Source organism: Raphanus sativus, chromosome 8 (genome assembly GCF_000801105.2).
Source record: "Raphanus sativus cultivar WK10039 chromosome 8, ASM80110v3, whole genome shotgun sequence".
In the NCBI taxonomy this organism is placed as follows: Eukaryota; Viridiplantae; Streptophyta; class Magnoliopsida; order Brassicales; family Brassicaceae; genus Raphanus; species Raphanus sativus.
The window spans coordinates 10,953,792-10,969,031 of record NC_079518.1 but is presented as its reverse complement, the minus strand read 5'-3'; the positions used below and the strand labels follow the sequence as shown (position 1 = coordinate 10,969,031).

Sequence of the window (15,240 nt, the reverse complement as noted above, 5' to 3'; positions counted from 1 at the left end):
TATTAACGTTTCAAAATGATTTATGTTTTATAAAAAATGTTTCTCAAATATACATATTTTACATTTTTGATGCATATAACAGTGATAAATTGTAAATTTTGAAAATATTAATCATGGTTAATTGATTAAAAATTATGAAAATAGCTAATCACGAAGATTAATATATTTTAAAATTATGAAAATAGCTAATTATTTTGGACGGCCTCGTGTATGAAAGACAGAAGGATAACATCAGTTCGATTCGAGACGGACTGTTCGGATTTAGTGGACATGACCACAAATCTGATGGATTGGCCATTATTCGCGATATAGATTAAGATGTTTCAGAGGTTATAGGAAAATTTTGAGGAGGTGAGTCTGTCTCATATTTTTTGGAGTCAGAATAGCCGAACAGACGCATTAGCAAAAGAGGCGAAGACCAAAAGCTACATATTTTTCCATATATATCAGATCCGGACAGATAAATAGACTCTTCGAATAATCGGCTCGTATGTTCTCCATTTGATCTATTTTCGATGGATAGTATATATATATATATATATATTTATAATCAAGAGTTTACATGTTTTCTTTAATACATATGAAATCTCTAAAATATATATTAATTTGAAATTTAGAAGGTATATATGTGATTAGGTATTTGACGTGTTCCCTTGTGTGCAATATATGCTCTTTTTGTGCTCTTTTTCTCTCTATGAAGTTCCAACCTTTCTACTACTCAAAATTAATATGAAAAGAAAATGCACAAAGAATTTGTAATCCAGTTCAAGTTTCCACCTGCTATGTCTGGGAGACGACCTTTTCCCTTGAAAGTTTTATTAGATTAAAGAAAGATTTACAGCTTAAAAGATCCAAACTCCAGTCTTTTTTTTATGCAAGAGAGGAACACAAAACTCTTTCCGCGCTTCCTATATGATATTATCAAAAATTAAAAAATAATTTATTTATTATATGTACTAGGTTTTTAAACCGATTTCAACTTTATCTTGTTTTATACTTATGACTTATGTCATGAATATTAGGGGGATGTATTCAATTTAGCATTTGATGTGATTTGATTTTTAATGGAGTTTTAGATGATTTTAATAAGTTGTAGAGATTTAGGTGATTTTTGTTAAACTACTCTAGAATATCACCTAAAACAATGGGATTTGAGTTTTATTTTTTTTAACTAAGAAACTCCACCCAAACACCGTAAAATCATCTCAAAACTTTAAAATCTCACAACTTAAAATATTTTCAATAACAGTGGATTTCAGAGTACTTTACGAAATGTCAAGTTCAATAACAGTGGATTTTAAATGAGTTTTTAAAATTCATGTTTGAATAACAGTGGATTTGTCATTTTAATGCAAATCACCTGAAACTCTTAGTTGAATACACCCCTTAGTCTATTTCTATTTTTCTTTCATTTTTCGTCAAAACATATACATATATTCAGTTCAAGTAGATGTTTGGTCTTTGATAATTGTATCAACCAAAAAAAAAAACAGAAATTGAATTCACAGCCTGTTTCGATCGCAATTTATCTTTTAAATTTGCTCGCAATCATTGTTTATTTTTAATGTCTTGTCAGTCTTTCTATTATATTGAGCATGCGTGTCTACTTAAGGTTCACTTCAGTAAAATCACATGTCAATAAAATCACTTCAATAAAATCGCATTCAAACCCCGTTTTGAGTTCGCTGTCATCATCTTCTTTTGAAGATCTATCTTTTTTATCTTATGATGTTGTAGTTTTTGCATTCAATCAAAGAGGATGGACAATTCCCTCTATCATTTGTAACCAATTGAGTTGAAGTTAATGGAAAAAGTTGTGTTTCAAAAAAAAAAAAAACCCTGCATGTGAACAGTTCAACGTGAACAGTGTAATGTAACACTCACAATCTTTTGTCACCATCAAAACGAAACTCAAGGAATTAAAGAGCATATTCCTTTTATTGTGCTCGTGTGATAAAAGAAATTAACTTTGACACCTTCCAGCTCGAGCAGAGTCTTCATCACACTAAGTTTTGTGCCACTATTTTTTAGCAATTTCTCAGTTCTCCAAACATCACATCCCAAAACTCAATATCTAGCTACTACTACAATCATCTTGTTGTGAATGCAAATAATATACCAAATAATGTCTAGTGTACAATATGATGTTCAATTCTGATTACTACATATCTTTTGAAAATAAGTACAACAATAAAACCATTTGATCTTATCTCAAACCCCAAATTAATCAATATAATTTAGCGGTTTAGGTAGAATTGGACATAAACTTTTAAAAAAAACTAACACATCTAAATTATATTGATTAATTTGGGTTTTGAGGTGAGCCTTTTAGCATATTAACTATAAATGGTCGGAGCATTGTTTAACAAATGCTGCAGAAGTTGTTATATTTTCCAGAAAAATAGAGAGTATTGCACCACTTTCTGTTTTCTTCTCTCCGTAAATTGCGGCCCTTGGTCTTAGAGGGCCAAAGGGCTCACCTCAAATACCACCACAGTTAACGGAGAGTGGTATAATGCTCTCTATTTCTCTGGAAAATATAATAACTTCTGCAGTATTTACGTAATGCTCCGATCACCCATAATTAATAGACCAAAAGGCTCACCTCAAAACCTAAATTAATCAATATAATTTAGATGTGTTGGGTTTTTTTTCAAGTTCATGTTCAATTCTACCTAAATCGCTAAATTACATTGATAAATTTGGGTTTTGAGATAAGGTCAAATGGTTTTATTGTTGTACTTATTTTCAAAAGATATGTAGTAATCAGAACTGAACATCATATTGTACACTAGACATTATTTGGTATATTATTTGCATTCACAACAAGATGATTGTAGTAGTAGCTAGATATTGAGTTTTGGGATGTGATGTTTGGAGAACTGAGAAATTGCTAAAAAATAGTGGCACAAAAACTTGGTGTGATGAAGACTCTGCTCGAGCTGGAAGGTGTCAAAGTTAATTTCTTTCATCACACGAGCACAATAAAAGGAATATGCTCTTTAATTCCTTAAGTTTTGTTTTGATGGTGACAAAAGACTGTGAGTGTTACATTACACTGTTCACGTTGAACTGTTCACATGCAGGGTTCACATGATTACATGAATATATTGAGACAAGAGTTCTCTGAATCTTTGTTATTCAGATCGCTCATGCATCTCATCGCCATGCTCTATTGGCTTACTGTATTGTAATTGTCTTATATTGCGACGGAGGACTTGCCACGTAATCGCCATGCTCTCTCAATGTATGCCGCCCACCACATGAACTACTAAACAAGTTAGCTTTACATGATCACTTTCACCGATACATCAGTTAGCAAGCATCTCAAAGAAAAAGACCATTCAGAAACATAGCATGGCAATTGTTTTCAATTCTTTGAAGGCCCTTTCTCAAAAAAAAAATTGTTTTCAATTCTCTTTAATTTTCCTACTTTTTATTCAATTTTTGTTTTAATAATTTAATCTTTATATGATTGATATAGGACATGAAATCTCTGTTGGATCGTTGAACCTGATCTATAACCAACCCTTTAATCGGAGAAGCGCGACTTAGTGGAATCAAACTCCCTTAGAGAAGACCCGAAATGTGGACACTCAACCACTTGATTAGAGGCAATTAGAGTAAGTAGATGAAAAAAGGGGCGAGGGTATAAAGTTTTTTGAAACAAAGAAATGGTCTCAGTAAAAAAAATGGAAAATTGTTTTTATGCCCAAAATAATAACTATGTTCTATTAGGCTAATTTTTGTTTCGTGTCATTTTTTGTTTTAAATACTTTTTAGTATTTTTTAAAATAAATCAAATAAATAGTTTTATAAACAAAAAAATCAAGAAATAGTAACTACTAATAAAATACTTACATCAACTAATTAGTATTTTTCCAGTTCTAAAAATATTTAAATCATAATTTCTTATTTTATTCTACAAAAAATAGGATTGACATTCTACGCAATAGAAAATGTAATTTACTTTTTACTGAATCTATTATGTTTAGAATACGTAATCTACGTAAATAATAGTAATATAAAAATATTTGGAAAACATATTCTGCGTTTAACCTATTGTTCTAAAATATGTAGAAATTAGAATCTATACATTATTATAAATCTATAACCCATGAAAATGGGAATCCAAATATTGGAAGAGAATATTTGGAAATATTCAATTTTTATATTTATTAAATCAACTTTTTTAAAAAATTAAGAAAACCGTGATTTATAAAATCAATATTTAAATTAATTTTTTTACAGGTTGCTATTGTTGCTAATAAGAGTTTTTAATATTTTAATTTTAAAATCAATATTTTGTTAGTAACAAATAAAAAATCAATGTTTTCATGATTTAATAATTTAAATAATTTTTAAAAATCGATTTAATAAATATAAGAAAACTGAATATTTCCAAATATTAATATTTTTATATTTTACATAGATCATGTATTCTAAATATTTTTATTATAGTTTTTTATTTGCTAGTAACAAATAATAAAAATTAATATTTCTAATAATAAAAATACAAAAAAACTTCGACGTTTAGTTTTTTTATTTGGTGATTTGAATTTTTTATTTTTTAGTTACCTTTATTAAAAATTATTTTTAATCTTTAACAATTGTTTAATTAATTGTAATTTCAAATTTTAATCTTTAATTGAAATTATTTTTAATCTTTAACAATTGTTTAATCTTTAATTGAAACTAAGGATAATATTGTTACTTCAAAAATAGTTAGCCTAATAAAACATAAAATATATGAGTTCAACTTAATAAGACACAGCTATCACTTTTTCCTAATTTTTTTTTTCGAAAAATAAAAGAATAAATTAATAAATGGTCGTTACTTTTTTGATGTGATGAATTTGGACTAAGAACGTGATTATCGGTGTATCTACACCATGTCCTAAGCCTTTTACATATTTAATTTAAATGAAAATTGTCCAATATAACGTAGAACGTATCTTAGTTAGGAAATTTTTCTTCGCGTCCTTATGGTGTACATGGCGCGACGTGGCGCGATCTGAATGGGCAGAAAGAAATGGCAAGCGCAAACCATTTCGCGAAAGAGATTCACTTTACTTTTTTCTTCCTCGTCTCCTTGTTTCTTTTTCCACTTCACTTTTTTTTTTTTTTTTGTAACTAAAAGGGTTAAACCCGGGTCACTATTGGAACCAGACCTAACCCCCGGGGGAGTCGCAAGCCCGCGGATGGACTCCTTCTCCTGGGCATTCAAATGGGTCCTAAAGCATGGACCCATATCCGCGTTAGGTGAACAGAACAATGTGACTTAGTTTCGCATAGCAGGAGGATCGAACCTGAAACGTGTTAGCGTCCCAGACCCGTCCACTGCCACTTGACCACAAGGCCCGTTCTCCACTTCACTTTTGTCCCATCCATAATCAATAATTTATGATAAGTTCTAAGCTATGTCCTTAAACTACAAAAAATTATTAAAATATCCTAAGGACAAAATACTTGTCTCACTGATAATGTTGCTCTAAATCCATAAATGATGAACTCTATTTCTCTGTCATCCTATACATGCATACACTTTCAAAGTAGTGCCAAGTGCCAACACACCTAATGTGTGGGTTCAGAATTCGATTTATAAATGTGCGCATAAATAGGTGCTATGTGTCTACTAGTTTACATGTACGCACGTATATTTTTACCCCAAAAAGAAATGTATGCACGTATATGTCGACACTTGTTTCTGGTGTGATGAATTGGAGATAGATATTCACCAGATTTATTACAAAATTAATAGCATATATTTTATGTGTGTATTGCATCTTGACGTCACTATATGCTCCTTATCTTTCATAATAACTAGGTGTTTTCCTGCACCATGTGCAGTAAAAAAATTAAAATATTTTTAATAGATAAATATAAATTATATTTATTTTTAAATAATATTTTAAATTTTCTTTTTCTTTTTAATATTCTAATATAAATTTGATTTAAATAAACATTAAAATTAAGATAAAAATAATACTGTTTATTTTAAATTATATTTAAGAATGTGCATGTATATATTTAAAATTATAATCTTAGGTAGATTTTTATTTCTATTTATTTTAATTAAGTATATTAAATAAATATGTAAAAATTTCATAATTGTCAAAGTTTAAAATTAAACAATATTTATAAAAATTGTAGATATATATAAGAAATTAATGATTTTACGATTTAATTTGATTTTACGATTTAATTTTTATAATTTTCTGAAAAATGTATACATTTTTGAAAATTTTATAATTAAATGATATTTCGAAATTTGAAATGCCATAGTTTAATATATTTATTTTAATGATGATTTATGAGTTGTTACTATATTCTAAAAAATCTAAAAATGTAAATCGACAATAAATGTAATATATAAAATTATTACCATATTTTAAAAATTTTACCAAAATATAAATTAACATTAAATATAATTATCCATGTCATATTAATCTATAAGACATGTCATCAATTTTAATAGTCATGTCATATTATTTTTGTGAGAATGATTGTAGAGAGGACATGTGGCAAAATCACTTCTCAAATATAGTCTAGGGGATATTTTAATTTTTTTTTTAATATTCTAATATAAATTTGATTTAAATAAACATTAAAATTAAGATAAAAATAATATTGTTTATTTTAAATTATATTTAAGAATGTGCATGTATATATATTTAAAATTATAATCTTAGGTAGATTTTTATTTCTATTTATTTTAATTAAGTATATTAAATAAATATGTAAAATTTCATAATTGTCAAAGTTTAAAATTAAACAATATTTATAAAAATTGTAGATATATATAAGAAATTAATGATTTTACGATTTAATTTTATAATTTTCTGAAAAAATGTATACATTTTTGAAACTTTTATAATTAAATGATATTTCAAAATTTGAAATGCCATAGTTTAATATATTTATTTTAATGATGATTTATGAGTTATTACTATATTCTAAAAAATCTAAAAATGTAAATCGACAATAAATGTAATATATGAATTATTACCATATTTTAAAAATTTTACCAAAAATATAAATTAACATTAAATATAATTGTCCATGTCATATTAATCTATAAGACATGTCATCAATTTTAATAGTCATGTCATATTATTTTTGTGAGAATGATTGTAGAGAGAACATGTGGCAAAATCACTTCTCAAATATAGTCTAGGGGATTTGAAACTTTTATAATTAAATGATATTTCGAAATTGGAAATGCCATAGTTTAATATATTTATTTTAATGATGATTTATGAGTTATTACTATATTCTAAAAAATCTAAAAAAATGTAAATCGACAATAAATGTAATATATGAATTATTATTATATTTTAAAAATTTTACCAAAAATATAAATTAACATTAAATATAATTGTCCATGTCATATTAATCTATAAGACATGTCATCAATTTTAATAGCCATGTCATATTATTTTTGTGAGAATGATTGTAGAGAGGACATGTGGCAAAATCACTTCTCAAATATAGTTTAGGGGATTGGCATTTTATATCTGTGCACACAAATTAAAAAGTTATTTAAGTTTATATATTTTCTGTATAAAAAATATCATTATCAATACATCTATTTATATTTCATCCAATAGAAAAAATAAACTAAATAATAAAATTAATAAATTCTGCATTGAGATGTTAACTGATACTTACTCCATCCGTCTTGAATTAGATGTCATTTTAGAACAAAATTTTTGTTTCAAAATAAGTGTCGTTTTATGATTTCAATGCAAAATTTATTGATTTTTGATTCTAAGCTATTTTTCTATTGGTTGAAATCTGGCTAGGTGTATTGGTAATGATGTTTTTATCTAGTAAATATACAAACTTAAATATTTTATTAATCTGTATGTTAAAGTTTAGAACGACAAGTAAAATAACACGGAGAGAGCATTTTGTAATGGAAAATTTTCTCTACAGCGACACTTAATACAAAACGTAAGGATTAGTAAATATATTAATTCTAAAAAAACAAAAAAAAACTATATAGTATATATATGATATGCACTTAAGTCAAAACATAGTAGATTTGTTTTTTCTTTTGCTGAAGTATGCTTCTTGGGTAATGCTCCAATTCTCTGACACCTATCATTAATTTCTCATTATTCAACTATCAGTTGGAGCTCTATGGGCATCCCTTTCTTTGATCCGAATGGTAACATGCAGAATAACCGTGAAACAAGTGTACTGCGGTTTAAATAGTAACAAAAATGTTTAGATATATATAAAAACTTTTTGGTACTGTTAAAGTGCATGCAAGGTGGTTGGTTGGTTACCATTCGAAGCCATTGTATCAAAAATTCAAAATCTTACAACAATTGAATACTAGAACACCATTGCATTCTTTATTCATAACAAACAAGAGAAAACATCGTAGCCATCAAATTATTATAACTAATAAAAGGAAAAGAAAGAGTGCAAACGACATCATTTATTAGGACTGACCGTTTTGGACACGAACCTCTGACTTAGCTGAATCAGAATCAATTTTAACCGGGTATCTGTCGATGCAATGTTCCCAAGGACTTTTTGTCGAAGCCTTGACATTGCTTAGAGCCACCCAAACCGCACTGTTACACTTAAACCCTGACCCTAAAGCAATCTGCCAAACTTTATTACCTTTCTTCATCCTTCCCTTTGCTTCTATGTATGCCAATTCATACCATATTGAGCTAGATGAAGTGTTTCCAAATCTATGTAACGTTGATCTTGATGCCTCCACATCGATCGGTGCTAGGCCTAGGTTCTTCTCCAGCACATCGATCACTGCTCTGCCTCCGGCATGTATACAAAAATGATCGATAGCAAGTTTGAAGTCCGGGACGTAGTAATGTTTGATTTTGTCTTTGAAAAGTTTCTTTCCCATGAAGGTAACGAAAAAAAGAAGTTTCTCGCTTAACGGAAGAATCAAAGGACCCAACGTTGCAATGTTTTTCTTAACCGTTCGACCAGCAACATCGGTTATGTCCTTGGACAAACTCACTCCGGTTTTGCCGCTCTCATCATCTCCTTGTTGCACGCATCGAAAAGACTTGTCGTCAGCTCCGGTATGCGTTCGAACCGTGTGAACTAGCTCGTACTTGGACCGTCTACGATCTCTAGGCTTGTTGGAGAGCAAAATAGCTGCCCCACCAACACGGAACAAGCAGTTTGAAACCATCATGGACTTATTATCACCAGCATAAATGTTATAAGTGATGTTCTCTGTGCTCACCACAAGAGCATACGTGTTTTTATGGACATGCAACAAGTCCTTAGCCAGGTCAATGCCTATAACACCAGCACTACAACCCATGCCACCAAGATTAAAGCTTCTCACGTTGCTTCGGAGCTTGAAAGTATTAACGACCATCGCTGAGAGCGAAGGAGTGGGATTAAACATGCTTGAGTTCACCACGAGTATACCTATATCTTTAGGATTGACTTTGGTGTTCTCGAATAGATTCTCTAGCGCACCGATGATTACTTGCTCCGTCTCTTCACGCGCCGACGCAAAAGTCTTCCGGGGAGGGACCTGAAGCAGTCCCTCGGGCCCGTGAGTTTCATCGCCTAGACCTGAACGTTCTTGAATCTTCCTCAAGAAGTCAAGCCACGACGAATCATCACACGTGCCGTTACGAGAAGGATCAGATTTTCTCACTTGATAAAATATATCCATGACCTTGGAGATACTTGATCTACAATGCGTTGGTGGAAGGTAGCATGAGTACTCAACGAGGTAAACCGGTTTGGGCCGGGTTGCGATGTAGAGAACCGAACCGAAAACGGTGAAGGCAAAGAGTGGAGCAATGGTTATGAGATTTTGTTGGAGATAGGAATAGTGTAAGTGGTGAAGATCGTCTATGGTAAGCTGAGAGGCTTTTCCGGCGACGATCGCCGTTAACGGAAAGAAACAAAGGTTGAAAAGGTTGGTTATGACGTAATGGTAAAGGAGCTTTACGTTAACGGACGTCATTGCTCAGTGTGTGTGTGTCGGAGAATTGTAGAGGAAGCGATGAGATGTATTTGTATGGATCCTCTTCTGTGGTCCGTTACACTTTACATGCATTTTTAAAGACATGTGTATACTCTTGCTCATGCATGCATACACATTGAAATAAATCAGTAGTCCGATGAAAGGTGCCAAAAAATAGGAAAGTATCTTGATGAAAAAACCATATATGTTATAACCAGATTCATTTCGATAAAAATAATGCTTTCAGTTTAAAATGAAATAAAAATAAACATAGCGTCATAGATTTATTTCCTAAAATTTCTTCATTGTTATTCCAAATAAAGAGTCTCAAGATTTCTATCTCTAATTACAAGATCCTCTTTGACATTTTTTACAAACTTTTAGGATCCTACTGATGACCATTGTGGAAACAAGAGGAACGAATAGAAAATAAACGTAAAAAATAAAATAGCATGAATGAGAAGGAATGGTTGTTCCTTTTCAAAACAACGAATATTTTTGTTTTTTATTTCTCTACAAAAAGGAATATGAAAGAATCAGAAGAAAAATTTATTCTTTGTAAATAATATTTTTTTAAAAACGTTAGAAAATGCATTATTCCTCGTCGTTTCTTAGTCACCATTCGTACCCTTAATTTAAAATTGCGTTAATAATACTTCTTCTTCCGTTTCACAATGTAAGTAGTTTAGACCAAAAGTATTTGTACTAAGAAAATTGTTACTTTTAAAAATATAATATATATTATTTGAGTGGATGCACTAGATATTAAATATCTATCTTATTAAAGTAGAAGTATTTTAAGCTTTTGTTTGGTAACAAAGATATGAGTCTTTACAAAAATTAAATTTTGTTTAGTAACAAAGATAGTAGAAATTTTTGTTTTTCCTTATTTAAATGATAGATTTAAGTATTTAATTTTTTTTTTTACTAATTTAAATAATAGATTTCTTTAATAGAATGAATATTAACCAAAATAAATTTCCTAATAGATTTTTTGTTAACATTTAATATTTTTCAATATTTATTAATAAAATAATAGAATAAAATCACACATCAAAATCAATTTATATATCATATAAATAAAATATAAAATATTCTCTTTACAAATTGTTGGTATAACATTTTTATAATATAAGTCCAATTAGTTATAAATATTAGATTTTTATATGATACACTCTAATATAATAGACGACTAAAATCACATAATATAATTATTTAAAGTAATATATAAAATTTTGTTTTAAAATGTTATACTAACAATTATGTAATACATATTAATTTACACACACACACACACACATATATATATATATATATATATATATATATATATATTATCATTAGAACAAAGATAAAAATTAAAGTGAAACCAAATATTTATACGACCACGGATCAAACTATAGAAATAAACAACAATGGTGTAAGATTTTTTTAACAAATTTATTTTAATTTCAAATATGTTTATATATTTTATGTATTTATAAATTATTTTATTTTTATTAAGAATGCTAAGATTTTGGAATTGGAAAAAGTTATGATCCATCTCTATATTATTTTAATTAGGAATTTAAAATTTGTATCAAAATATTTTTTTAAACTTTTAATTTTTTTATAACTACAAATGTTAATTTCAATCTAAATTTATGTTTAAATATTACAAATTTATCATTTATAAATATAAAAAAACTTAAAAAATAAAATAAAATACCCGCCCGGTTGGCGGGTCAAGATCTAGTTTATATTATTAAAGTTGAAGTACATTTTAGAGATGTTTGAAACAAGTATAGTATTCTAAATGAAAGTTGTTTGGAAACATGAATAGTAGTATTACATTAATTGTATTTCCATATTTCAGTTATCTTAATAATTTTATATAATATATTACCTTAACGATAATACACATCATTAAATATATTACTATAATAATAATAGTGCAGATTTTATTTAGGGAGAATTACCAATTGTGACTCAAAACTTGGAGTCAAACCCAAAAGAGTACCCCAACTTGGGTCAAAGGCAAAAGTAACTTAAAAGGCTATTGAAATTACAACTATCTCCTTGTGAACAAACAAAAAACGGATTTTTTTTTACGTTTCTACCCCTCGCAAGTCGTCTGTAAACAGACGACTTGAAAATAAGTCGTCCAGACGACTTTAAGTTAAGTCGTCTGGACAGTTATTCTTAAACATATTTAAAAAATTTTGTAAAAAATATTTTGATAAGTGAAAAATTGGAATTATGTAATTAACATATGTCTTAAGAGATATAAATTAATATATAAACAAATTTCAATTGTTTTCAGCCCAGATGAGTGAAAGTAGTGAGTCATGATATTCTTTAGTTTATGTTTCATCAACATATGTTGTAGTATTGTATGTGTTCTTAGGGTTAGATTTTGGAAAGCATTAAAACCGTTTTTGAAAATTTTAAAATTACCTAGGCGTGTTCGTTTCTGTGTATAGTAAACACTATTGAAGTATAATTTGATTTTTATAACGTGGTTAGTAAGTTAATTTAGTCATTTTAGTTTAGGGGTTCATTTAGGGTATTGGACGACTTAAATTTAGTCTTCTGTTCCCAGACGACTAAATATTAGGTCGTCTGATGTACATTATCAGCCAGAATAAGTCGTCTAAACCGGACCAAACCTTAAAGTTTACCAATGTACTTTTAAAGCTAACCGGATTATTTACCCAATATATAAGGTGATTTTTTTTTTTTTTTTTTTCATTTTCCGCGAACAGAAACCCTAACAGTTCTCTCTCACCGGCGATATCAAAGGCGATTCGAATTCCCACTATTTCCGAACAACCATCGTTCTCAACGTCGGCTATCTATCTCACTTCATTCTCACCGTTGTCGCCGCAGCTTCTTCTAACCCTAGCGCCGCCGATTCCTCTAAACCCTAGCGCCCCCGCTTCCACTATTTCCGAACAAACCGTCGCCCTCGCCACCGTGCTCACCAACGTTCTCACCGCCGCTTACTCTAAACACTAGCTAGCACCGCCGTTTCTTCTAAACCCTAGCGCCGCCGCTTCTTCTAAACCCTAGCGCCGCCGCTTCTTCTCTGTAAACCGTAGCGCCGTTTCTCTGTAAACCCTAACGCCGGTAAGTCATCAAACTCGTGGAAAAGATGAACATAAAAACGTTGTCTCTTTCAATTTACTCATTCTCACCGTTTCACGTTTATTTTTCAGATCTATAACCACAATGACGAGTACTCGAACTCCTTCTGCGACTAATCAGGTCCGCTTGAAATTTTTCTACTGGAAGACTTGTAAGTAAGTCGTCTGGAAAGTCTTCAACCTGGACGACTTAGTACGTCCATTTGGAAGACTTTCCAGACGACTTAAATATAAGTCGTCAACTAAGTCGTCCAGTGGACGACTTTCTAGACGACTTATTTTAAGTCGTCTACTAAGTCGTCTGGAGTAACAATTAAGGCGTGATTGATTTAGCTTGTGTTCTGCTTCTATTTGTTGTCTTTGATTATTTTGCAGACAAAAAGGATGGATATTCCAGAAATCCCCCGTAGGTTATACACATTAGGGAAGAGCCAGAACCCCACAATAGCATTTCGTATCATACGGATAACACGAAGTTGCATACTGCTCTTAGGGAAGCTCTCACTGATGCTGAATTTGAAGAGCTCAAGGGAGTCGAGATTTGGGAGTTTTCATCAAGTTCAAGGAGCAGGGATTTGGTTGGGCTTCAAGGCTGGTTCACCACTTGCTCGGGTTTAAAGCTGGAACATTAAGAAGAAGTACGAGATGTGGTGTCTCGTTGGTCCAGAACCTGCGAGGTTTTCACTGTTAGAGTTTGAAAACATCACTGGTCTAAACTGCGACTACATCGAGGACCTTGAGACACCAGAATGTGAATTACCCCACAGATGGTTTCTTTCTGGGAGATGATGGGAGTTCATCGGGAAGCTGGGCCAAGTATCTGATCAGATATAGCAGCACTGAAGAGATGCGGGATTTGGTCCAGGGAAGATCGCAAGCGACTCGCGTACCTTTCCATCTTCACTGGATTCATTGAAGGGAAAAAGTTCTCAAGCGCTACACGAGCTACTCTCGCAAGGGTAGTGATGGATTTAGAAAGGTTTGAGAATTATCCATGGGGGAGAGTCGCGTTTAAGGTGCTGATGGACTCTTTGTGGAACAAAGATATTACTGGCTGTTACACCGTGGATGGCTTTATACAAGTTCTTCAGGTCTGGGCGTACGAACTATTCGGGATTGGGTGCTAGTATTGGTCTACCCAGAGCAAACAGTCCGTCTCCACCCGATTCTGGCTTACGACGGCAGCAGAGGCCCGCAGATTATGAAAGCTGCTATCTTGAGTCAGGTACCTTTCCATCTTTCACTTAATTTAAGTCGTCCGGAAGGTCTTCCAGCTGACGACTTAGTAGACGACTTATTATAAGTCGTCTGGAAGGTCTTCCAGCTGGACGACTTAGTAGACGACTTATTATAAGTCGTCTGGAAGGTCTTCCAGCTGGACGACTTAGTAGACGACTTATTATAAGTCGTCTTGGAAGGTCTTCCAGCTGGACGACTTAGTAGACGACTTATTATAAGTCGTCTGGAAGGTCTTCCAGCTGGACGACTTAGTAGACGACTTATTATAAGTCGTCTGGAAAGGTTCGTCCAGCTGGACGACTTAGTAGACGACTTATAATAAGTCGTTCTGGAAGGTCGTCCAGCCCTGGACGACTTAGTTGACGACTTATAATTAAGTCGTCCTATTCATATTTTGTTTCAAATACTCTAACTCGATATCTCTTCTTCTATTACCTGTGCAGACCCGCGTGATCAACTTTGTTGAGAAAGGACATTAGTGAAAATGTGGCCAAAATGGGACTGCTGAGTTGATGACGTGCCCGCGGAGAACATCATTAAAGTGATGTATGATCGGAGACCGCTGGAAGGGACCATGGATTGCTGGGAAGTCACTGGTACAAAACCCAAGTTTGTGACTTCTTTCATCGAAAAGAGCCAAAAGAGATGGGTTGTGGAGGAGGTGAGAGGAAGACAATCAGAGACCTCGGAAGAAAGCTCGTAAAGAGGCTCCTAAAGAGGCTCTAAAGAGGCTAGAGAAGAGGCTCCTACAGGAGGCTACGAAGAGGCTACACACGAAAGAGGCTAGAGAAGAGGTGTTGGGTGACCAGAGAGGAGTTAAGAAAACATGTTCAAGGACTAGGTGACATGATGAAAGAGGGTTTAAGAAGTGCATCAGGGAGATTAGGAAGATCTCCGATAGAT

The 15,240-nt window shown here is 31.5% G+C and overlaps 1 protein-coding gene and 1 long non-coding RNA gene across 2 annotated transcripts; one reads left to right on the top strand and one right to left on the bottom strand.

Annotated features, from left to right (window-relative positions):
- Positions 1–8,446: 8,446 nt before the first annotated feature.
- LOC108821204 (3-ketoacyl-CoA synthase 18) lies at positions 8,447–9,973 on the bottom strand. Its single transcript, XM_018594248.2, has one exon. It carries the CDS (start codon positions 9,971–9,973, stop codon positions 8,453–8,455), a length of 1,521 nt encoding a protein of 506 aa, XP_018449750.2. The 3' UTR covers positions 8,447–8,452.
- Positions 9,974–12,542: 2,569 nt separating this feature from the next.
- LOC130498806 (uncharacterized) lies at positions 12,543–13,219 on the top strand. The gene is made up of 2 exons (XR_008937718.1): positions 12,543–13,081; positions 13,171–13,219. It is a non-coding gene; the product is annotated as an uncharacterized LOC130498806 (long non-coding RNA).
- Positions 13,220–15,240: the final 2,021 nt, after the last annotated feature.